Source organism: Protopterus annectens, chromosome 3.part1 (genome assembly GCF_019279795.1).
Source record: "Protopterus annectens isolate FY-2018-M chromosome 3.part1, PAN1.0, whole genome shotgun sequence".
Classification (NCBI taxonomy): Eukaryota; Metazoa; Chordata; order Ceratodontiformes; family Protopteridae; genus Protopterus; species Protopterus annectens.
The window spans coordinates 614975565-615001875 of record NC_056732.1 but is presented as its reverse complement, the minus strand read 5'-3'; the positions used below and the strand labels follow the sequence as shown (position 1 = coordinate 615001875).

The following is a 26311-nucleotide window of genomic DNA, read 5'->3' as shown; positions in this document are numbered from 1 at the left end:
ACTAAGGAATACCAGATGAAACCACTGAAAAATAATAGCAAAGAAGATGAGACAGATAATTTTGTGGAAGAAAATATACAGAGCATATAACATCAGAAGAAATGGAGTTAAACACTGGGAAATGTTTGCATTCAGTACAAGAACAGGTATGAAATATTGTAAAGTGAGGAAGGAGAGGAGGGGGACTTTGACACAGAAAAAGAGCAACAACAAAAATAATGAAAAATTAATAGGAGGAAGGGTGTAAAAAAATGAGAAGAAAAATAAAAGTAGGAAAAAAAGAAGCAAAGAAAGAAAAGATGATATAATGATACTAAATTCAATGTGAACAGTATTAGAAATTATATTAGATGATTAATGGTAATCGGTGTAAGAAGATGAAAGCAGAAATTATATATTTATGAGATACAAAATGCATTAAAAAAGAGAAAGGGGATAAAACAGAGGCCTTGTGGTGAAACAAAATCATATGGTCTGTAGGAAATGAAGAATGCCCAGGTATAGGGATTTTGATAAGAAATGAAGACATTAAACTATTAGATGTTACAATACTAATAGGGGATAGGATGGTGATGTGCAATATAATAAATGGAGAATGATGTGTAAAATTATTTGCAATTTATGCATACTCAAATATGACAGGAAAAATTTGCTCGTAAAAATGTTTTAATTAATATGCTTATTAAGACAGGAGACTGACTACAACTTAAGGAAGGAAAAGTTAAAAGCAAAACGAGATATAAAAGTACCAAAAAAGTTACAAAAAGTTACAAAACATGGAGGACTACAGTTAGGGAAAAAAATGGACCTACAAAAGAGGGATATGTAAAAGAGAAATGGATTATGTAATATGTTTTACTGTAAAGGAAGAAATAAAAGAAAGTGTGGCAATTGCTAAGTTTTCTGATGACAGAGCTGTGTAGTCAAAAATAGGTGAGAATAAAGAGATAAAAGAAGGAAAAATAATAAAAATATTAACTGGTGAAGTTATTAAAGTAATGAAGCTGGAGCTCAAGACATTATGGAAAGAACATGACGATAAGGGATTTTTATGAAGATTAATCTATATGGTGGGTAGTGTTTAAAAAAAAGTATAAGAAAGATTTTAATGGTAAAAAAAACAGAAAAAAATAAAAAGAAATATACCGAAATTATGAAAGAGCTTCATACAGAAAATGAAGGGAAAAAAGGAAACAGAATAACAGACAGAAAGTTGTTTGACCGAAAACAAAGAAAACGTTAAATATTTTATTTAGAAGCCGTGGTGGTGCAGCAGTAGCATTGTTGCCTCACAGAAAGAGGTTCTTCTGTTCGATTCTCGTCTGGAGTGCCTTCTTTGTGGAGTCTGCATGTCCTCCTCGCGGTCGAGTGGCGTTCGAAAGACATGCGTGAATGGGCGTGCCTTTGCTGAAGGTTGGGCATCGGACTGGCAACTCGGCACCATAAAAATCTACTGCCAATCATTAGCAGACCGGAGTTCTGCTGTGGCGACCCCTAACCGGGAAAAGCCGAAAAGACAAACAAAGGCAAAGATTTTTTTTAAAATGTAAAAAAAGGAGGTATTGACTTATTTAGGAAAACAAGTGAATACTAGAAGGAAGAATTGATGTGTTAGCTAATGAAGAGGGTGGGGTAAGATAAAAACAGAAATAAGTAAGTAGTGGAAACTTTTGTATATAAACTGTATGAAAAGAAAGAAGATGAGAAACAAAAATGGTGTGTAAATAACTTCTGAAGGTATTAAGGCTAAATTGGAAAAGGAGATTACTATGGAAGAAAGCAGGAAGTAATAAATGAAGGGAGAAGAGTCAGCTCCAGGATAAGATGGATTAAGTTACAAGTTCTACCAGCACAATGGAGAGGAATGAACATATGGTTTTCTGTAAAGTATTAAATAAATAGTTGGATAAAGAGTGCAAGAAGTATGTAGTGGGATGATTAAAATTTATATGGAAGAAAGAAGAAAGGAAAGATATAGGAAACTGGAGACCTATAACTTTAGCAAATACTGATTATAAAATGCATGTGAAAAGAATACAAAAAGGTGCAAAAGTGTTGAATGAAGAAATAAGAAATGGTGTAAAAGGGAGAGAAGCAAAGAGCATGTTAATAATATTAAAGGAAATGAGAAGAAGGATCTTGACAGAAATAAAAATGAGGTAAGATTAGTTAAGTGTGATGTACAGATGGAATTTGATACAATAAGTCATGAGGAAATGTTCAAAATTCTGGAAGCATAAGTTAAAAAAAAACAGTGGAGTTATAAAATCTTTATATGAAAATTCATGGGTGAAAGTAATGGTAAATGGCCGTATGGGAAAAGAGATCAAGGTAAGAAACGGAGTTAAGGAAGGGTGTCCCTTAAGTATGTTTATTTTTGTTCTAGTAATGAATGCAATTATTCAAACTTTTATGTTAGAAATAGATGAAGTATGTTGGAAGATTGGAAAGTAAACTGAGATACTAGTATGTCTGTCGTATGTAGATGATTTGGTTACTGTAGCAAAAAACAGAGGTTAGATAAATTCAAGTGCATTAAGAAATGAAAAGTTATTTACAATGGCAGGTTTAAGATCGAATAAAGGAAAAAGTAAGGGCTTGGGTGAAGTTAAGCGTGAAGTTAAAAAGATGAGTGGAATTCTTTAACACAAAGGAAATTAACATATTACAGGTTAAGTTTGGGAATATGAAAACATACCTCAGTGGAAAGTGAAACTGGAAGAAATAAAATTATTTGCATGGTGGAAAAGTTTCAATTTAACATATAATAAAAAAGATGTACATCTTAAATATACACATTTTAGGGGAAACTGCTCATGTTGTGGGAGTTTATATACATTATCAGGAAACATAGTAAACGAATTGCTAGAAATATTTTTTTTCAGTTTTACATGGGGTTCAACACTGAATCCTACTAAAAGAGGACTATACAATAAAAAGAAGGTTATTAAGGTCTGAAAAATTGTATTTGTTTTTAGCATCAATGTACCTGTTTTGGGTTACTAAAAGTGGAAAAACAGGGTCAATAAAATGATGGGAAAACTGTTGTAGTAGATGTATGAAAATATATGGAAACACATAAAAGGGAAAATAAAGGACTAAATTAAATTATAGGGAAAAAGGAATATGTAAATAAGGGAAATTAAAAATTGATGACTGCCTATGGAAAAGGACTGAGTATTATGAAAAAAATATGCAAGTTTTTTTTTTTCTTGGATATCCAAGCATTGCTTTACCAGATTATGTTAGAAATGCAATAAAGCAAAGAAGGAAAAGGTTTGAAAATTTCTGTAAAGCTGGGCATTTTTGTGAAGAATTTTGTTGAACAAGCTACCTGTTAAGAGAAATACAAAATATAAAGCAATAGAAGAATGTGTTATGTGAACTGGTTAGTGTTTGAAATCAGTTTAATTTCATTCCTGTTTATTGTCCGTTTTTGCACAACATGCACCATTGCGCAGCAGGGTTACCATTCCCAGTTACAGAAGCAAAGATAGATATATTTTCCCTTAAATCAACTGCTTGTGTTCCATCTGAGGTTTCTCGCTGTTATGTCTCACTGTTCAGACAGACAACCAGCTGAGCCTCTGAGGTACCAACACAAGTCTCACCCACTAAGCCTCTGCCGGCTTAGAACTTTTTACTAGTCCCTTGGCCAGACCTGATCCTTCTAGTCCACCCCTCATTACTGATCACAGTACTATACTCAGCATTATGGATGGACATTTTCCCACAGTTTCTCCAGCCAGCCTGCTCAACATGGGTATTCCTGAGGCAATGTAGCAACTGCCTCATGTAGACTGACAACCCATTAATTTTATTTCACACAAATTCAATATGTGAGAGATGCATCTATAGTAAGAATGTAGAATTGATGCTCCCTCACTCACAAATCAGCATATCAGATACTAAGCAGGTTGTCAGCTCACATACTTCAGCTCTTGCACCAACCTTGCACACAAAACCTAAACACACACATGTGGAGAAATTCACCAGAAGCCTACCGAAAGATCAGAGATATCCCAAACATAAACACTCTTCACTTAATACAATCCAAGCAGAACACAGTACACACAAAAACAAATGCAGAAGTGTCTCACCAAATAAGCCCTTAAAGCAAAACACAAAATCCAATGTTTAGGTCATAGGTGACTCCATTGTGAGACACACAGATGTCCCACTCACCAGGCTGGATATGGAAAAAGTAACAGTTCGCTGTCCATCAGGTGCCAGGATCCGTCATATCACACATGCACTCAAGTCTCTCAACAACAGGTACTGTTATGACTTTGTCATAGTCCATGTTGGTGTGAACGACTTGAGACATACCTCACTGGACAAAATGAAGAAGGATACGACTAAGCTCTCTGATTATGTGTCCCAGGTAGGTATGTCCCTAGCCTTAAGCAGCATTCTACCTTTACCTAGGATGATGCCAAAATACAGACAAAAAATGACTGACTTCAACAATTAGCTTAGATTCTGGTGACACTCAAAGGGGATCCATCCAGTACCTGTCAGCCTGGGATGATATGGTTGATAGACAATGATGCTTTGCCAGAGATGGTCTTCCCCTGTCACCCATTGGCTTTCAGCTACTGGCTAAGGCACTTGCCTCTCCCATAGTGCCTTTTTAGCCAATGTCACAAGAACAAAATTCCTGACGTAAAAATATCCTTGCAAAATAACTTCAAGGTTATGCTGCTAAACGCTAGGAGTCCAAATCTGAAACTGTACTCACTGGAAGCACTCCTCTCCTTACAAGATGTGGATGTCTGTGCAGTCACAGAGACCTGGTTTAAGGGCAGAGACAGCACCTCGGCCATGCCGGGTTATAATGCCTTCCACACGTTCAGACCAGAAAATGAATGTGTGAGAACTAAAGGAGGAGTATCAATATTCATCACAGATAAATACACCTCTAGACTGGTTAAACAGAATGATTCCCTAGACTTACTTCAAGTGGAAATAACTGTAGAAAGACCCCCCCTTCCAAGTTATCATCAGCTACAGCTCTCCCTCCATGAACCATGATATCCATACTGCCTACAAGGATCTACTTGAGTTGCTCAAAATACAAGCAGACACTGGTTATGGGTGACTAGCTACCTGTTCATAGATTGGGTAAATTATATGCGTACTAACAAGCTCGTCCAAAGATTCTTGGACTTTGTTAACTCCAATGTCTTGGAACAAATAGATGGCACCCCCACAAGGGAACATTTTTGATCTGGTGTTCACCAACATGGGAGATCAGTGTACCACTACAAGTACGTGCCCTCCCTGGTGAAGTCTGATCAGCAATCAGTCTTGTTTGAAGTAATGATTACATCAACCCCCCCCCCCCCCGGGAGAAATTAGGATAAAAACTTCTCCAAAGCCAACTACAGCCTCTTAAGAGACTATATTGAAAGCTTCAAAGTTCCTGTCCCCACTGACGGTAAGGACACCTACACTGGGTTATACGCCAATGCTCTGTATAAACATCTATATAATTGCACTGACTCAGCCATACCTTATAGGACCAAAGCAAGATCCTCAAGAAAGAACAAGCCTGCCTGGTGGACATCTGCCATAAACCGGTTATACAATAAGAGGAAGAAATTGCTAAGAACAGTAATTAATGGTCTGAGAAATGGAAGTACACATTTCTCAGCTTGAACAAGCAAATAAGACATCTTGTAAACTCCTCTAAAGCTAACTATGAATCTAAATTAGCATCCCTAGCTAAGGACAACCATAAGGCATTCATTAGCTACATCCCTAACAGAAAAGCCCAGATTTTTGGTGAACCTGCAGACAGGTTAAGTGAAAACATCTCCCCCTGTCCCTGCCACATACATCCCAGAACACTCCTACTTCCTGTTCTCCACCTAGCATCTTTAAAGAGCAGGTCTTAACCACTCTCTCCAAGGCCAAAACAGCCTCTATGGGACCTGATAACATCCCAAGTTGTGTTCTAAATGGTTTAAAACAGAAGCTAGCATCACCATTGGGTACTCTTTTTAACCACAGCCTAAGCACTGGTTTTCACCCCTGCTGAATAGAAAACGGCTGCCATCTTCCCCTTGCACAAAGGGGGTGCATCACTGACCCTAGGAACTACAGACCCATAAGCTTAAAAAGCCTCATCTGCAAGGCCATGAGGCCATGGAGATAATCATCATGGACCTTATCAACAAAGATATAGGAGACCTTCAAACACTTGACCCGACCCAGTTTGGTTTTGTCAGAGAAAAACTGTGCCTGTTGAACCTGGTGGACTTATTCCAGAAAGTCACCAAAGCCCACAACAAAGGCAAATCTATGCATATGATCTACATAGACTTAGCCAAGGTGTTTGACATAATCCCCCACTTAGTCATCATTGAAAAACTCACTCAGCTGGGGATCAATCCATATATTATCAGGTGGATTGCAAATTGGCTCACAGACTGAACACATACAGTCAAAATAGGGGATTCCACCTCCACCAGCAGACCCGTTACCACTGGTGTTCTCTACAGGGCTCAGTGCTGGGGCCTCTATTGTTTGGAATCTACTTCTCAGAAGTACAGGCAAAAACAAAGGTCTGGGTGCAGTCAAGAGTCCCCAAATGGTACATAATTCACTCGCTCTAAGAACCTTAAGCTAGCTTGTGCCATTAACAAAACTTGCTGAAGAGAGAGATATTTATCACAGAGGTTACCTCTCCCCTGGAACAAACTTGCAATTCAAGTTAAACAGAGCCCCTTGTTGACTCTATTTAAGCATAACTTGGATGATTGGCTGGGAAACATCAAATTCACCCCCAGGGGGTTCACCTGTGTCCCTCTTGGATAGGGGCAATCAGTGCTGATTTAGATTGGCTTGTAAACATAGACCATATCTCTAGGTCTTATAGGGAAAAAGGGTTGAACTTTGATAGGCTTGTAAGGGCCCTAGGGCCATTAGACTAGTAACCTCCTATGACTGCAAGGTAGAGGAAACTGCAAAATACTGTTCATTTTAGAATGTAAAACAAATGTATCCTTTTAAATTATATACATAGAACATAAAGTATATATTATTTTCTACAAAATTATACAAGAATTTTTTTTGGGGGGGGCTAAAAAGGTGTACATAGTTGGGAGAGTTTCAAGGAAATGAATATAGAAAAGAGAAATTTTGAAGGAAGGAATTAGGAAACTGATAAATGTGAAAGAATAGTTGTGTAAAACCTTAGATATAGATACCATAGATGTCCTTCTCTTCCATGTTGCAGTATTCTAAACCCTTGGGTTATCCTCTGCTTACTACCCGAACATCTGGCCAATATACAAAAGCTTCTAATCACTGCTAGGTACGTGGGATGTCTGATGTTGGCTAAGGCAGCGTGGCCTAAAAGTGATGTCTGCATGTCCCATTCCTCAGAACAGAATGCCCCAGTTGGACCCCAGTCCCAGGATAGCTGTATGTGTCCAGTGTCATCCAAGAAGGGACAACTTATTAAAAGAACGGGGAAGGAGGAAGGGGGGGGGGGAGGAATGGTGCAACATGGAAGAGAAGGACATACATGGCTATGGTAAGATTTTACACAACTATTCTATGTCCTTCTATTCTCATGTTGCAGTGTACCAAACCCTTGGGTGAGTGCCAAAGCTCAAAGGGAAGAAGAGGGAGGAGACTTGGAACTGTTTTCTAAAAATCTGTGAAGGATTGCCCTGGCAAATCCCGCTCTAGATTTGGAAATGTGGTTCAGTCTATAATGTTTGGTGAAGGTATGGACAGAAGTCCATATAGCTGCCTCTAAAATGGAGGTGGTGTCCAGGCCGTTGAAGAAGGTTCCAGATGAAACTATAACTCTAGTAGAGTGAGCCTTAATTTTGGATCTTAGATGTTTTCCATGGTAAGTGTAGCAGAATGTAATGGTCCTGGAAATCCAGGCAGAAATAGTTTGTTTTGTCATTGCTTTTCCCAGAGTCCTGAGATGAAAGGAGACAATCAGTTGGTCTGATTTTCTAATTGACTTGGTCTTGTCAAGGTAAACTCCAAGCTCCATGTGGTCATCAATGGAATGCAAGATTCTCTCGTTGTCATTCTGTGGATGTGGGAAGAAGGTGGGCAGATGAATAGCTTGGTTTAAAGATAACTCATTGACCACTTTGGATATGAAGGAAGGATTGGTTCCAAGAGTCACTCTATCCTTGCAGAAGGTGAGAAAAGGAGGAATAGCCATGAGGGCCTGTAGCTCTGACACTCTTCTGGCTGATGTCACAGCTACCAGGAGGTCCAAGTACTGAGAAGCCTTAGATGCTGGTTCGAAGGGGGCTACCTTGAGCTTCTCTAAAACAGAGTTCAGGTCCTATGGTGGTGGAACTGGCTTCCTGGGGGTCCTGAGATGCAGTACTCCCTTTAGGAATAACTTTACAAGTATCCGATATGCTAAAGGGGGATCTAGAGGCAGACAATCTGGAATAGCAGCAAGGTGGGCCTTAACAGAGGAATATGCCAACCCTGTCTGCAAGAGTTCACACAGATATGGCAGTACCTAGGGAACATCACCTCAAAATGGATCCAACTGCCTTTGTAGACACCACATGGAGAATCTTTTCCACTCAGACAAATAAGATCTCCTGGTATTAGGTTTCCAGACCTCCTGCAGCACTCTGCACATGTCCCGTGTGTGAAGGTGTCTCTAAGGGATCAGAATTCTATCACCCACAGGATAACATTCAGGGACTGTATGTGGGGATGGATTAGGGATCCCTTGTCCTGTGTGAGAAGGTCCACTCTGTGAGGTAACTTGTGGTGATTGCACCTGAAGGAGGGGAGAACCAATGCTGTCTTAGCCAGAAGGGAATCAACAACAAGATTTCTGGTTTGTCCTGCTGGATTTTCAGTAGGACTTTTTGAAGAAGCGGGAAGGGGGAAAGCATAGAGAAACATCCCCTTCCATGAGATTGAGAAGGCGCCCATTACCCTTGCCAGGGGACTGGGTAGCCTGGTGCAAAATAATGGAAGCTGTCTGTTCAAAGGGGAGGCAAACAAATCTATCTGTGGTATACCCCACATGGACTATGTCCAGGAACACATCCTTGTGAAGCATCCATTCATGGGATTGGGACATGGACCTGCTCAAGTGTCTGCCTGAGTGTTTTGAGCTGAAGGGATATATACTGCCTGGAGAGTGACTCCCTGCTGGGTCGTCAGCTCCCAGACTTGGAGTGCAAATCTGAGATCATGTACGATTTTGTTCACCCCTGCTTGTTCACATAACACAGAATAAGAAGTTATGTACTCACTATAACGTTCCATCTGAGTAGATGGCTTCATTTGTCTGCAACCTGTGGGTCTTGGATCCGATATCGGATCCGAGCCGGCAACTATTTATACAGCTATGGATCCGAGCTCCTAGCTCCTCCCCTCACCCATAATCCCCTGCCAACCCCAAATGACCTCAGATCAAGTTTGCCCTCCTACGTATACCTGAAAAGGTATCCCAACAGGAAAAGGCAGGATAATACAACAAAAACTAACTCTTCTGAAGGCCAGGGGGAAGGAGGGGGGGATGGTTGCAGACAAATGAAGCCACCTACTCAGATGGAATGTTATGGTGAGTACATAACTTCTTAATCTGGAGTAGGGACTTCATTTGTCAGCAACCTGTGGGACAGAGTCCCCGGCTATCTGAATCTTGGGTGGCCATCATGGAAGGATGTTCCGGAGCACTGCGGAGCCAAAGGATGCTCTCCCTCTGGAAATGACGTCCAGTTTGTAGTGGTTGAGGTATGAGATGAGGCCCAAGTGGCTGCCGAGCAAATATCATCCAAGGGAACTCTAGATCTAAAGGCAGCAGAAGTAGATATGGAGTGAGTGGAATGTGCACGGACTCCTTGAGGTGCGGGCCTCCCAGAAGTTTCATAAGCTAGACGAATACATTGGGAAATCCAGTGTGATAAGGTGACCTTCGAAACGGCTTTACCCAAACTGAATTTGGCAAATGAAATGAACAGCTGATCGGATTGTCTGTGACCAGCAGTCCTATGAATATAGAAACGCAGCTGCCTGTGCACATCTAAAGAATGCAGCTTGTACTCTCCTTTATTTTGATAATTAGGGAAGAAAACTGGTAGGTTAATGGACTGATTGATATTGGTTTCTGAGGCCACCTTGGGTAGGAAGGTGGGATTGGTTCTTAGGTACACTCTATCCTGATGAAAAACCAAGTAAGGGGGTTTTAAGGAAAGAGCTTCAAGTTCCAAAACTCTTTTCGCTGAAGTGATGGCTACCAGGAATGCTGTTTTCCAAGACAGGTATTTAAGATCGGCCGAGGCAGCTGGTTCAAAGGGAGAAGCAGTCAAGGCTTGAAGAACTAGTGATAGATCCCAAGGGGGTACGGCTTCTTTGATAGGGGGCCTGAGTAGAAAAGTACCCTTGAGGAAGGTTTTACATAGTTTAGCTGACATCAAAGGACCTGTCTCATGTCCTACATGGTAATGGGAGATGGCTGCCAATTGTACCTTGACTGTCGAACAGCTAGCCCCTTGCTGAAAAAGTCCAATGAGGAAGTCCAACACGGATTTAACGGAGCAGTGAAGGGGTCCAAATTATGATGTTCCGCCCAGACGGAGAAGCGCCTCCATTTACTGCGGTAAACTTTCCTGGTGGAAGGTTTATGCGCTGCCACCAAGATGGCTTTGACTGGTGAAGAGATGCCGGGAGTCCTGATTAAGACTGGAACTGGAGCAGCCAAGCTTTCAGATTCAGGTTGTCCAGATTCGGGGTCAGTAAGCCTGATGGATGGGATATTAGATCCGTGCTGGGATCCAGAATCCAGGGAGGATTCACCAAGTGAGACCACAGGTAAGGAAACCAAGTTTGCTGAGGCCAGAATGGGGCAATGAGGATTATTCTGCTCCCCAACCGAGAGGCTTTCTGTAAGAGCTTTAGCATCAGGGCTAGAGGAGGATAGGCATAAAGTAGAACGGGCGGCCAAGCATGCACTAGAGCATCCCTCGGGGCTTCCCCTGGTGGGGGAATCAGATCGAAGAAGCTGTCGCATTTCGTATTTGAGGGAGAGGCAAAGAGATCGCAGCAGGGTTGCCCCCATTTTGCAAATATCCGCTTCGCTACTCAGGAGTTGAGAGACCACTCATAAGGGGAAAGAATAGTGCGGCTGAGTTTGTCCGCCAGAATGTTGGCCCGTCCCGGAATGTGCGTTGCGATCAGAAAGCGGTTGGTGGAGATCGCCCATTCCCACACCCTCATGGCCTCTCGGCAGAGAGGATAAGACCTGGTTCCCCCCTGTTTGTTGATGTACCAGACAACTGACATGTTGTCCGTCTGTATCGCAATAGTTCCTCCGGGAAGAAGGTTCTGAAGTGCTTGCAACTCTAACAGCACCGCCCTCATCTCCAGAACATTGATATGCAGGGAGGTCTCTGTGTCGTTCCAGGTGCCTTGGACTGTTCTGCCTGAGCAATGCCCCCCCCACCCGAGCCGAGAAGGGTCCGTGGTCACCGTGACGAGAGGAGGTGGAGCGCAGAAGGGTCGGCCTGTATGGAGGTCTGGGGACTGAAGCCACCATAACAGGGCCCTCCTGCAAGCCTTGCTGATAGAGATAGGGTGATTGAGAGGAAGAAGCTGAAAGGACCATTGTACTTGGAGGGTCCACTGTAGTACCCTCATATTTAGACGAGCGCATGGAAGAAGCATTATTGCCACTGCCATGGAGCCCACTGCCCTCAGGACCAATTCCACCGGTGGAGCTTCTGATTGGAGGATGGCCCGCACATGAAGTCTCAGATTCTGTAGTCGTTCCGAAGTGAGGTAGGCTCGCAGACTTCTTGTATCCAATCTGGCCCCTATGAACTCTATCACTTGTGTCGGAGCAAGGGAGGATTTGTCCATATTGATCGTGATGCCTAACTGGGGGGGGGGGGGGGCTAGGCGGAGAAAAAAGTCTCTGGCTGAGTAGAGTAGATGCCTTGTTGGGGCGGTCAGGAGCCAGTCGTCCAGGTACGGGAAGACCTGCATTCCCTGGAGTCTCAGGTGGGCCGCTATCATTGCTAAAACTTTGGTGAACACCCTGGGGGCTGTGGTGAGGCCAAAGGGAAGGACCCTGAACTGATAGTGGCTGGCTCCCAGCCGGAAGCGGAGAAACCTCCTGGATCGTCTGTCCATTAAAATGTGGTAGTACGCATCCGTGAGGTCTATTTAGCACATCCAGTCATTCTCCCACAAGAGGGGGAGAATGGACTGAAGAGTGACCATTCGGAATTTCTTCTTGGTTACCGACAGGTTCAAGAGGGAAAGGTCTAGAATTGGGCTCAAGTCCCCCATCTTTTTTGGAACCAGAAAGAACCTGGAGTAAAACCCTAATCCGAGCTGGTCTGGGGGGACGGGTTGGATGGCTCTTTTTTCTAGCAGCTGCTGGATTTCTGCGGCTGCAGCCTCCCTCTGACCGGGTGGTACATCGGGGAGGTTCCTGAGTCTGGGGACATGTTGCATTGGGATTTTGTAACCTCTGGATATAATCCGAAGCACCCAGCGGTCTGACGTCATGGACTCCCATGCCGCCAGATGCCTCGAGAAGCACCCCCCCGACTGCCTCCAGAGTGGAGCAGTCGGGCAACCCTTCAGGGCTGTTGCGTGGGCCGATCAGAGAAGGATTTTCTGGACCCAAAATTTCTCGGGACCCCTCTGCCTCTAGGGCGGCGTCCTCCCTGTCCTCCTCTGCCACGGAAGGACTGGCTGTCCGGAGCAGGTTGGGAATGTTGCGATTTCCGGAACCACATCTTCTTCTGTCCCTTTTGGTTCTTGGAGAAGGACCTCTGGGGAGCAGAGAAGCGGACTCCGATGGCAGAAAACGTCTTCCCGTCCTTCTCGCTCTGGACAAGTGTCTTGCGAATGGTCTTGCCAAACAAGGCAGAACCATCAAAGGGGACATTCACAAAGGATGCCTTAAAGGGCTCCGCGAAGTCACAATGTCAGAGCCAGGCCTGGCGTCTCATAACCAGGCCCGCTCCGCTAGCTCTAGCGGCTCCCTCAGTGGAGTGAGACAACAGCCGCATAGAGGTATTGGAAATAGATCTTACAGTGGCCATACGAGTGGAGTACAACTGCTTGTCCTCCGCCGACATGGACTCCGGGGGGGGGGGGGGTATTCTTTAATAAGATCCCACTGCATCCTGATGACATGTGTCATGTAGTTCAGGGACCTTACTGAGAAGGTCGCTGAACTAAATACCCACTTCCCAAGGTGATCCATCGAGCGGGACTCCTTGCTTGGTGGATGGACCGAGGGGCTCTCCTGAGCTAGTTCCCTCTTAGTGGCTGCCGGCATCAACATGGCATCTACGGGGGGACCCTTGTTCCAGTGGGACCGGTCTGCGGGGGGGCTCAAAATCCTATCTGGGCATTTAGGGACTGGCTCCACAGTGTCCGACTCCTTCCACGCCCTGGTGGTAACAAGGTCCACCAGGGGGTCGGCCGGAGGGGACACCCAAGAGGTAGATGGGCCTGCTTCGAATGCCTCCAGAAACACTGACTCGTCGGAAGAAGCATTGGGGGCAGACCACCCCCCCTGATCCTGAGCATTTCCATGATGTCTCTAAAGGAGACATTCTCAGGGGGTGACCTTGGGGAGCCTTCCCCTTCATCCAAGTCCGTGTCCCAGTCCATGTGCCTCCTCTTACACTTATGCTTTCGAGGCACTTCCTCGGGGGGGGGGGGGGGGAGCTGTCCGAAGAGGTCTCACCAGCAACATCCTGTTCCAAAGGAACAACCTGGGACATCGAAGCAGGCTGTCCCTGTGGCCGGGTGATGGAAGCCTGACCCAGCAGAGAGGGAGTGCAGGGTGGAGCCGAGATAAGGGCCGGAGGTCTGGATGCTCTCGACAGAGCCCTCTCCACTACATCGAAGGCCGAGGGGAAGTCGCTCTCCCTGGGCTCCGAGACCCGACTCACACTCGGATCCGATGAAGGGATCGGAACCGGCGCCGAGACCGTCAGATCCGAGGGACCAGTGTGCTCCGACCTGGACGGAGCCAAAGGCACACTGAATGTCGGGTCCGAAGATGGAACCGACAGACTCGAGGGCAGGGTCGGATCCGAAGTACCCAGTACTGTCAGCGCCGACCCACCCCCGGCTCCAACGCTGCCCGGCTCCAAGCGCTCCGAACCCGCTAAGCGGGTCGGAGAAGGAGCTATCTCAGCAAAAAAGGTGTCGAGCTCCCCCCCCGAAGGAGGGGGAGGCAGGAGCACTCCCATCTGCAGCTGGGCCTAGATGAACCTTCTCATCATCCGGTCCAAGTCTGCATCAGACTTGGTGGATCTCGACGAGGCCACCGAGGCAGGCCTGGAATGCCGCCGCGATGACCTTGACGGAGATCGGGTCTCCTCCTCCTCAGGTCCCGGGGAGAAGCAAGGTGATCGGAGCCGAGGAGGAGGAGACCTGGAAGCCGTGGAGGGAGAAGCCCGCTTAGCTGGGGGGGCCGAAGCGGAGGCCTCGGCCTGCCGATTGTGGTGCTTCTCCCTCCATTTCTCCCTCCTGGCCTCCCTGGCCTCCGGTGCCTTAGTGGGAGTTTGAATCCCGGCCAGGGGAAGGGGGGGCAGGAGTGGCCACCACCACAGGCTGAGGAGGTGCCACGGGAGTAGCGGAGGCCGAAGCCGAATCTGGGGGCAAAAGTCCCGCCAGGACCAGCTTCGACCTCCGCTCCTTCAGTGTCCTGGGGTTGAATGTTGCACAAATGGTACATCCCGAGGACAGGTGTTCAACCCCAAGGCACCGAACACACCGAGTGTAGCCATCTGCCAGAGAGAGCTTATGGCCACACTCGGTGCATTTAGAAAAAATAGGTTTTGGGGCCTCTGACATACCCAAAACTAAATAAAAGCTACACAAGCACACCAGGCCCCAAACGCAAGCACACTCTAACGACCAGCGAGGGGAGGGTAAACACTAAAAATTTAAAAATTAACTGAATAACGGGAAACCTAACACACACACACTGATTAAATTACTGAAAAGTAGGCTGATTAGATAAAAAAAGACACTTATCTCAAAAAATTGCCAGGAGCTCAAAATCCAGCTGACATACTCAAGAGCGGCAAACTAGATATGAGGTCATTTGGGGTTGGCAGGGGATTATGGGTGAGGGGAGGAGCTAGGAGCTCAGATCCAAAACTGTATAAATAGTTGCCGGCTCGGTATCGGATCCAAGACCCACAGGTTGCTGACAAATGAAGTCCCTACTCCAGATCTGTAGTGTTATTTGTGAACAATTTTTAGGGGAACCTGCTTTAGAGTATGTTGGAAGGCTTTCAGAGCAAATAAAATTTATCTCATTTCCCTGATATTGATATGCTCATATCTGAAGGAGTCTAAACAATTACCTGCACTCTCAGAGTGCCCATGGCCGCTCCTCAACACAGATCTAAGGCATCAGTGTACATCTCCTGAACTTGGGCGAAGGGGGAGGACTTGTAAAGGCAGCCCTGGGTTGAATGTCACTTGGTTCAACCACCAGAGGATCTCTTTCCTGAGGCAAGGACAGGAAGAGATGTTGTATTCCTGGGGGTGTGATTACTGTGTCCAGACAGACCTCGGATACCATTGCAATTATTTCATATGGAGCCTTGCCAATGGCAACATTGGAATAGTGGATGCCATAAGACCCAAGAGTCTGAGGTACTGCCAGGTTGTCAAGGTAGTGGCTTGGAAGACAGAGAACAGGTACTGCCTCAAGTTTTCCTCCTTTTGAGGTGGAAGGAATGTCCTCATGACATCCATCCTTATTCTGCACCCGAGGAACACTTGGTCTTGTGAGGGATTTAGACTGGAGTTCGGGTAATTGACTTTGAATCCCAGTGCTTGCAGGACTGAAATGACAGTTTGTAGTTGGCATTGTAGGGACCTGGAACATTCTGCCTGAATCAGTAGGTCATGCAGGTATGGGAAGATTTTAATCCTTTGGGTCATGCAGTAAGCAATTACTGCAGCCAAGCACTTGGTGAATACCCTTGGTGCTGTGGAGAGTCCAGAGGGCAAGGCAGAGAACTGAATGTGTGAGGAACCCACAGAGAAACGTAAATATCTCCTGTAGTTGGTCCTTATGGGGATGTGCAGGTAGGTATCCTTTATGTCAAAAGTGGCTAGAAATCCCTGAGGCATTATCAAGAGGAAGAGGGTCTGTAGGGTAAGCACTTGAAAGGTGGGTACTTGTAGGAAACGACTGAGGTGGGAGAGATCCAGGCTCGGTCTCCATGTTCCATCTTTACTTGGGACTAGGAAGAGCCTTGAATAAGACCCCCTTTCCTTTTCTGCCATGGGGATGGGTTGTACTGTCCCTTGAGCAAGCAGACTGTCTATGACCGGCTGGAAAAGAGGAAGCTGTTATTTGGGTGGCTGGGGAATGCCCCTCAATGAGGGTGGGGTGATCCAGGTCATGAAATAACCCTTTTGAGGTGGGAGAGATCCAGGATCGGTCTCCATGGTCCATCTTTACTTGGGACTAGGAAGAGTCTTGAATAAGACCCCCTTTCCTTTTCTGCCATGGGGATGGGTTGTACTGTCCCTTGAGCAAGCAGACTGTCTATGACCGGCTGGAAAAGAGGAAGCTGTTATTTGGGTGGCTGGGGAATGCCCCTCAATGACGGTGGGGTGATCCAGGTCATGAAATAACCCTTTTCTATAATGGAGAAGACCCACCTGTATAAGGTAATGCTTTTACAAACTGCAAGACAGTGAGAAATCATTAGGTAAAGGGGAATGACATCGAGAGGTTTGGGCAGCTAAAGCAGGTAGTCACAGACCACCTGCCCTGTCCTAAACTGAGGTTTCTGGGTAGGGGGTCTGAGCAGGTCTGGGAGGAGTCTGTTGCTTCCTGGTGCTCTTTCTGCCCCTGGAAAGAGGTAGTGGGGTAGAATGTTTTCTGATAAATTGGGTTTTGCCGGGGTAGTTCCTGTGAAATTTGGGGATAGGAGACACAAACAAGTACTTTAGGTCCTGTAGCTCCTTCCCCTTTTGTTGGAGAGTTTTGAATAAGTCAGCTACTTCTGTCCCAAAAAGGGCAGAGGTATCCAGAAGTGCATCCAGAAGTTTTGCCCTAATGTCATTGGGCAAAGGCTGTAATCTTAACCAAGAATATCTTCTCATGACTGAAGCAGATGCGGCAGATCTGACAGAAGCTTCAGAAGCATCATAACTGCATCTGATTGAATGCCAGTCTGGTTGGCTTTATGCAGGGGGTGAAACATGCTTGGTTTTCTGTTTCCTTTTCAGGTAAGGCTTAGAGAGAGTGGGGCCTAAGGAAGGCCTAGGTTCGGTAAGCTCTGGAGGCGTGGAAGGACCTGTCTGGACAGCTGGTACAAGCCAAGGTTCCACATCATCATCGGCAGACGTCTGCAAAACCTCAACGGACATGCCTTCTGCTCTAAGTTCTGTGGCCTCCCCGAACAGTACCCGCTGTACCCATAACAGCGGATTCCAAACATTCCTCCAGGCCAATGTTGATCACAGGAGGGACGTTGGATGAAGGAGATGCAGGAGCGGATTCAGGCCTAGAAACTTTGGCCTTCTTTCTAGGTGGCTCAACGGATTGACCAGACAGCCCTTCCATAGTCAGTGCTGAGCGTTTGAGATGCTGGCTTTCCAAATAAATGTTGACGGCATGCAGACAGCTGCGAAGTGTATTAAGGATGAAGGCCTGACAGAAAGAAATCGGTTGGCCAAACACCAACACCACACAAAAACAAACATATTTAAGTGAAAGGCTGTGCCCCCCCCCCACACCCCCCTAACTAAATATTCTAACTCCGAGACCACACTATAGTCAGGGAAAGGACAGGTGTAACAGAACGGCCAACCGATTTCTTTCCGTTGGAAAGAAATCAGTGATTTGGCCATTCGGGAAAGTTGGAGTTCGACATTTTTGTGTCCAACAAATGAGAGTCGACATTTTAAGATGTTGATCTCATGATATAAATCCTACCAGATAGTGTAACTTTTTGTTTAGATGTATCTAATTTATGTTTATAATGACTAAAATAAGACCCAGGAGTTTTGCCCATGCGAAATGAAAACTTACATCTTTCTGTTAATATCTGTGACAAATATCATTACGTACATAATATATGCTAATATTTATCAATAGTTTTTCTCAATTGTCCAGTGTTACGTCCATATGTAGTTATTAATCTAATGACATAATTATCATTGGATTTCTTATCTTGGTACTCCAAAAATCTAGATCTATCCTACTCACTAGCTCTAGACACATTCCTACAATTATATCCTCTAGAAATAATCCTCTTCATCAAATCATCCTTATGAAACTCAAAACACTGTTCAGTCGAACAAACCCATCTAGCACATAAAAACTGTGGTTTGGGAATGTTTGTGATAATGTGATTAGGATGAAAACTAGAGGCATGCAAAAGGGAATTATATTCTGGATATTTTCGATAGATAGTACTCCCTAGGGTATGATCTATGTTCCTAGATAATGTCACACCCAAGAAGTTAATTTTGTCATAATCATAATGAACTGTAAAATGATTACCCCATTTGTTGTCATTGAGGTAACCCACAAATTCGCCCAAATAATTAACATCAGCTTTCCATATCATCCAACAGTCATCAAGGTATCTGCGCCAAATGTCAATTTCAGGTAAATATAAATTATGACTAACATCATATAACATTTGTATTTCCAAATATCTCATAAATAAATCTGCATAAATAGGAGCAAAAGATGCTCCCATTACAGCACCCTTCACTTGCCAGAAACATTCATCACTAAAGTAGAACACATTTTTCGTTTGCAAAATGTGTTAAATCCTGGAGCATAAAGGGAGGTCTGATTTAACCAATATTCTAATGCTGTGAGCGCTGCCCAATGCGGTATATTTGTATAGAGGGCAGTTACATCTAGTGTACACATTATCCAACTCTCCTCCATTTGTATTTCTGAAATAATATTCAAAAATTCCATTGTATCTTGTAATCCAGATCTCATGCATTGTAATAATGGTTTGGGATATTTGGTAAGATATATTGACAAAGGTTCCGTAAGTGATCCCGTACAGGAGACAATAGGTCTACCTGGTGGTTTTAAGGGTTCTTATGAATTTTAGGTAATAAATAAAGATACTCTTGCTGGGGATCAGATACGGTCAAATGAAAAACATCTAAACGAGTAATAATGCCCACCTCAAGAGCAAGATTCAGAAAGGTCTTTATCTTTTTTTATACCTTATAGTTGGGTCCAGAGGTATTTTCATGTAAAACATACTGTCCATTAGTTGTCTATCTGCTGCAGATAAATAAGACATCCAGTCCATAACAACAATGGCCCCACCCTTATCCGCAGGTAAAATCACCAAAGCCTTATTATTATGAAGATTTATTAGGGCCTGTTCCTGCATGTGGCAGGTTATGTTTAGATGCCCTGAACTCCCCCCTCTGAAAATGTAAATCTTTTAACACACAATCTTTAAATGCTGAAACATACTTATTCATAGGGGGCATAAAGGAAGATTTGCGAAACCTGAAATCAGCAAATCTCTGAGAGGTATCATCTCCCTCAAAGAATAACCTCAGATTTAATAACCTACAAAAGAACATGACATTATCAACAATAATATCTTCAGAAACAAAAAAGGCAGGAACAAAATTCAGGCCTTTGTTAAGCAATTGTACTTCGTTCTCACATAATGACACAGATGAAATATGTACATTACCTGGTTGACTTATCTTGGGATTAACAATTCCAAAAGGGAATCAACATTGACTGTTGTATTTATGTTTCCTTCCACCACTACGTTTGTTAACCCTAAAGGGGTGGTTACATTCCTCTTTTTGGGTACTGGTGAAGCTTGGATGTGTTCACTGTTCACATCTGTCATAGATGACGACTCATCCCCAGAATTCTCAATAGTACTGCTCCTAGTTTTTTAGTATAGATTTATGTCTTTTCCTTCTGTGCGTTATGCTAGAAGTCCCCTGATTCACAAATGTGACATTCTTACTACCTCTAGAGACTTTGAAGGGTTTCCCTCTAGCATAATCTCCCAAATCCCTATGGAATTTGCAGATTTTTTTTGTTGTTGAGCTGTTTTTCCAAGCTAATCAATTCTTGTGTAAGTTTCTGGAAACAAAAAGTTAAAAAAGGCTTACCCTCATAAAATTTAACCTGCTTACAAATTCCCTTAATTTCCATAATAGCTTGAGTAATGCTGCGTTCATAATATGAGATAAGAATCTCAACAAAACCCATAGATGCTCGATGTTGTGCAATACCCCCATTCTTGTAATAGAATATCATCCGGGGCATTACCCAAGGGCTGAATTCTAGTCCTCAACCCCCTTGGCATGATCCCTTTAACTTGATAAGTTTTGAATAATTTAAGATACCATACATTAGCTCTTAAACTCTTCATGGCTCTAGTCAATCTAACAAATGACTGATTACAAGCTGTTTCAGGATTGATCTCAAACTCTCCACAATTGTCACCATTATTTGTACCCAGCTCAAAAGCATTAAGGTCATCTTTGTCTGCTGACAATTCTTGTAAGATTGTTAATAGATCCATTCTATACATCTGTTATATACTTAAAACTATACTGTGATAATCCTAATGAATAAAACACAATAATCTAGTCACATGAGGACTAAATACTCTATAATACTAAGGTACTGAAGTCGCACATAACAATTACTGTGATAATCTAGCCACACAAATTACACTGGTCACAATGCTGCAAATAGAGACTACACCTTCATAATGTCAGAATAGTAATCAATGAACCACTAAAAATTTTTACCAATGTTGTTCAAAATGAGGTATGCCCAGTCAAAAAAAACACCCACTGTATCACATATCCAAAGATATTATCCACCAGTTCTTATTACTTGTCCTAACAAAAAGCATCAATATACTAACCTCTATAATACTTACAATTGGCTTACTTGAATATGGTAATACTGTTCATCATACCCTCATAATAACACTTGAAGGCAAAGTCTGTTGTTATATCAAAACAAAAAAAGTCCCAACATAAATGTTGAACATAAATGTCCATATGAGACCAGCTCAAACCACAATACCCTGAATGTAAATAAAGTACAAAGACAAGGTTGATATTGAAGATGGAATCAATTCAGCAACAAAAAATGTCTAAAGTCCTTGCAAAATACTCAACATCCTTCCTCAAACCTAAAAATAAAAAAACGTCCACATGATCAAATCTATCCCCATGTAAAAAAGCACCCGGACAGTTAGAACAATCAAAGCAAAGATGTCACACACCAGGCCCAAAGGCCGAAACCCTTCGTTAAACCTAAGAATTAAGAAAACCATCCAAAAGTCAGACCAACTCTGTTTGTGTACAAACTAGCACTAAACATTTCAAACAATATGACGACCGCACCTGCACTTTCTTTTCCTGGATGACATGAACCTAAACAGATACGCAGTGACCCAAAGGAAACAAAAGACGGCCCCAACGGGGTACTTATCTTTAAATGTGAAGATCCAACAGCTGGGACTGCAGGAACAGCTGTCGTTCGACTGGCGGCAGAGAAGTTCTGAGGAATGGTATGTGCAGATGTCACTTTTATGGCCCACACTCCCTCAGCGAATGTTAGACGTCTGACCTAGCTGTAATTAGAAGCTTTTTTATACTGGCCGGACATTCAGGTAGTAAGCAGAGGATAACCCAAGGGTTTGGAATACTGCAACAAGAGAACAGAAAGACATCTAATATTATTTGTTACAATGTTATAATGTATTGTAGAAAAGAAGGTGTGACATACTATTGTATAACACAAAAAAAACAGAAGAAATGAAGATGTATTTGTATAAATAAGAAAATGGTTGTGGAAAAACCATCGGGAGGATAGATGAAAATTAAGGAAATGGGAATGGAAGAAGTATATAGAAAAATTTTGTTGCAACACTGATGAAGAAATTGTAAAAATGATACAAATAGGATGAATATAGGATTGCAAAGATATGTAAATAATGTGTAAATAAAGTGTAAATAATGTGTGTGTGTGTGTGTGTGTGTGTGTGTGTGTGTGTGTGTGTGTATATATATATATATATATATATATATATATATATATATATATATATATATATATATATATATATATAAAAAGTTACAGCTATTTTGTTTTTATAAGTGCCATGGGATCTTTTATAGTCACCTGCTCTACCACCAACTCAAGCAGATCGGGCCTGAGCTTAACATCTCATCTGAAGGACAGAATCTTTGGGATGTAGAAGAGAAACCTGAGTATCTAACAGAAACACCCAAATAGCATACCAGCCGGGAAAAGAACCAGCGAAGCAATAGCACCAAGACAGAATGCCAACCATTGCATCCCTGTGCTACCCATGCCAAGACACTCATTCTTCATAATTCCTTCTTATGTTTCTTGAGCTGCCTTATGAAAGAACAACCATACTTCTCTTCAAACTACAAGACTAAAAGGAATGATAGAACACACACCAAAAAAGCTGTGTAGGGCAGTTCTTTAGTTTCAGCTTCAAACCTCTGTTTTTAGCATGTGACATAATCAAGAACTAAAACAGAAAATGCTGCTTGAAAACTAGAAGCATGAAAAACAATAAAATGATGCAGATTATATAAGGCAGGTTTTCAGTCAAGACAAAACAATGTTCATTAAAGTGGGCAACTAAACATTTACAGTAAATTATTAGTCTTAAGCTATAAAAAAAGTCAGGGAATGCTATCTCAATTCCCCTCAGCATACCTGCTATCGTGTGTGCATACAGTCTGCTACCGAAGGTAAACACGTGCAATTCATACAATTTGGCAATTTTCTCTAGAAACTCTTTGCAATGGGGACGTAGTCGAGTATGAAGCATTGGTTCTCCTCGTCCTAGCTGGAAATGAAATATTCCCTGCAACAAGAAAACATTTTCTTCATAGGCATCAACAGAAAGGATAGAAAGAGTTGCTTTTAAAAATCTACATTTTATTAAAACAAAAATTTACCTGCAGTCCACTGTTCTAGTGTGATAGCTGGAACAATATATACATAAAACAATATGCGCAAATACAGTTTTTCCATGAAACAAATTTAGTGGATTTTACTAAATGGCAGTTGTTAAAAAAAGCATATTCTGTACATTTAAAAAAAAAAGGCGTTGCACAGTGTAGTTTCTTTAGCTGAATCACCTCTGGGGGAATAATGCATTTTGCTCTGTCACTCATCATGTTGTTCTTTAAGTTAGATCAACTAATACAATCCCAGCAGTAATATAAAGCTATACTCGCATAATTTCAAATATGAGGACCTCTAGCCACGTGTAATGTGAAACACAGTGAAATGCCGCATATGTCTTAAAATGATCCCAGCTAATCCTCCAAAAATGCAAGATCAGCTTCCGGATTCTTTTTTTCAACACTAGCATTTTCAAGTTTTCTTTTTTTTTTAATTTTTTTTTATAAAGACATTTGGAAATAAATGGTGTATTTCCCTTTCTAGGCACAAGTGGATATTTAAGTACTTAAGCACTGCACCTAATTTGAGTAACTTAACTTCTGATGCATGGCTCATGTCAGCTCAAAAGTTCAATTAACTGCAAAATCTAAGTTGGTTCAGCAAAAGGTATTACATCACATCTGTGTTCTAGTGTCTTTGTATTGCGAATTCTACAAAGAGGAAAGTGGTGGATTCTATTTCACTGGTCACATTCTCAACCAGAAAGTACAGGCATGCTGGCACTAGTAATGCTGCACAGACTGACAAATAAGTCTGGTGTTAAAACTGGTTATGGCGGTTCCTGCTGAAATACATGGGCGAAGTTGCAGGCCCTTATGGTGATGCAAGTGTATTTTCCTCAGCAACCAGGGTTGAGGGATTAGGGGATTGTAATTAAAAAAAAAAAAAATCACCATTAATGTCTATAGATGATTGAAGTGGTCTCTGAGGAAGAAGGATGCTATGTACCTCCTCAGGCTAGGAGCAATTACGGACCTATCCTGAAACAGAGATGGCCCCAATCAGGGAGGAGTCAGGTGTTAAGGTCACACAGCAAGGCAAGGCCATCTCCTTCCCCTCAGATACAAGGACAACAGCTGACAGTTGGGGCACACCCTCGACTACGGCTGCTGAATGATGGTTCTCCCAGTCGGTGTTCTCTCCATCACTGTGGACCAAAAGGAATGAGTTATTGGGAGGACTGCCAACACAAGCCTCATTAGTGGTATGATGGTTAGAAGTCATGGAGAGAGGGAAAAGGACTTGAAAGAAAGTTGCTATCTGCTGTCACTTTTCTACCATGTTCAGGCAGGAAACTGAAGAATAACATATTTCAAAGGGAAAATAACATCAACTAGCATTCATTTGGTGGTATTTTTGTATGCCATTAGTATTCCTTAACTTACTGTGTTTGCAGACTATATCTGTGTGCATCTGGCAGGTTTTATTTATGTCTGCCAACTCACCATACCTTACAAATTTAAAAAAACTATTCCATCAAAATAAATCAAAACACCAACAGACAGACAAAAGAGAAAAGCTGCTGCCAGAGCTTAGAGTACAGCCATGAACAAACAGTGTATTCAAAACAGAGTTGCATTTTTCTAGTTGGTCATCATTAATAAATATGCAGAGGCTAGTGATGTGCACAGGTCTGTAATGTACTGCAGGAGAAGGGGCAGTAACATGAGGCATGACTGCAGAATGAACTTCCTGGCAGCACATGACTCACACTGACATATCACACATCCAACACTTCATAAGAGTAGGCAACAACAGCATAACAGTGTTTGAATAGGATACGTCCTATACTCCAACATTAAAAATAAACCATCAGCAGTAGATCCAGTGTGCTCGCTTAAATATGGGAGATGTGCACCTCAACAACCACATTCTCATCTCATTATGCCTTGAGCGGCGAAACCCAGCATTAGCTGCCAATGACCATTTATGTTTCAGGTACAGTGTTGGGCTGAACATTTCTGTGCCCCACTACTATCTTTTACAAAATGTGAACTGCCTGGTTAGCCATCCAGAGGTGCATGACCACACAATGCATTTTTGAACAGACCTGTACTTTTGCTGTTCAATGTTGTGCCAGTCTAGATCATTACATAGTGCCAAGGATGAATATTATATGCAGTTCCACTCTGTGAACTGAACACAGTTGTACATTCACTTTTCCTCACTACTCATCTACTCCACACACACACACACACACACACACACACACACCACTGGTGAGTACTTGCATATGTATTCCAACAAAACCTGGCTGATGGTGTCTTGGATCACAAGCAGCCTTCCTCAGTCCATTCTTAGTGCATGTGATGTCTACGAATTCTGCCAAGTGTTACCTCCAAGCTGAAATTTCATTTATTTTTTTTACTACTTTTGGCATGTTCTGACACACAGATAAAATCCTTAGGCAAACAGTTTCATTTTGTTTAATGTTCTTATTTCAGAATCACGAAAATTAAAAATGTTCAATAATTATTAATTTTCTTTTAAAATGATGTGCCCACCCCCTAACGCTACCTCTCTTTAACAACCCCCTGTCTCACAATTCTATTTCACGTTCCCATCCACACCAACTATCCAATTTTTCTAATGGGATCTTTACACTTCCCTTTCCTTTCACGTCCCAAATCCTTCATAGCATCACATAAAACCCTAAACATCTGCTCCTACCATGCTCCCTTAAAGTCCCCTCTTATCACTGCGTATCTATTCCATTCTTTACCCAAATGGCCATCAACACTGATCTTACTTTTGTACTTCTTGCTCACACCATTTTACGAGTGCGCTCCAAACCATATGTGCTGTAATTTGTACAGTTCCTTTCCATGTCTCACTGCATAGCCCCACACACACACACCTCTAACACTACATTAACTACCCAACACCATCTTTACTCCCACCTTTAACAATTTCTTAACCACCTGCGCTGATTAAAAAACAGCTCCATCCCACTCTAGGCATCACATATTTCCCACATGTGCCCCTACATTCCATCATCCCTTCCAGACTCCTTAATCCAGCTCTTTTAAGTTACTCCCTTCCTTTTTAGTGATACTCTTATAAGCCGGGACTCTGTGACAAAGCCTGCTAAAAGCATCCAAGCAAATACTAAAGGAGCTACTCTCAAATAAGCAAATTAAGCTACAGTGTGGGCTGGTAGGCAAAATGCTTGCTAACAACAAAAACTATTCCCAAATAGGGAAAGGGGTAGAGAAGAAACACTTGCTATGCATAAGGACAATGAAGCCCATCAATGAAAAAAATTACTTTAGCAGAGAAACTCCACATCCTGCAAAATCAATGCTCTCAACA

The 26311-nt window shown here is 42.8% G+C and overlaps 1 protein-coding gene across 3 annotated transcripts in view; it reads right to left on the bottom strand.

Moving 5' to 3' along the window:
* CTDP1 (CTD phosphatase subunit 1) overlaps window positions 1–26311 on the bottom strand; it is a 2700378-nt gene that overhangs the window by 1271897 nt on the left and 1402170 nt on the right. For all 3 annotated transcript variants that reach the window (XM_044066995.1, XM_044066996.1, XM_044066997.1), the window contains one exon: window positions 22745–22895. In XM_044066995.1, the coding sequence (XP_043922930.1) occupies window positions 22745–22895 (151 nt within the window). The remainder of the gene's footprint in view (window positions 1–22744; window positions 22896–26311) is intronic.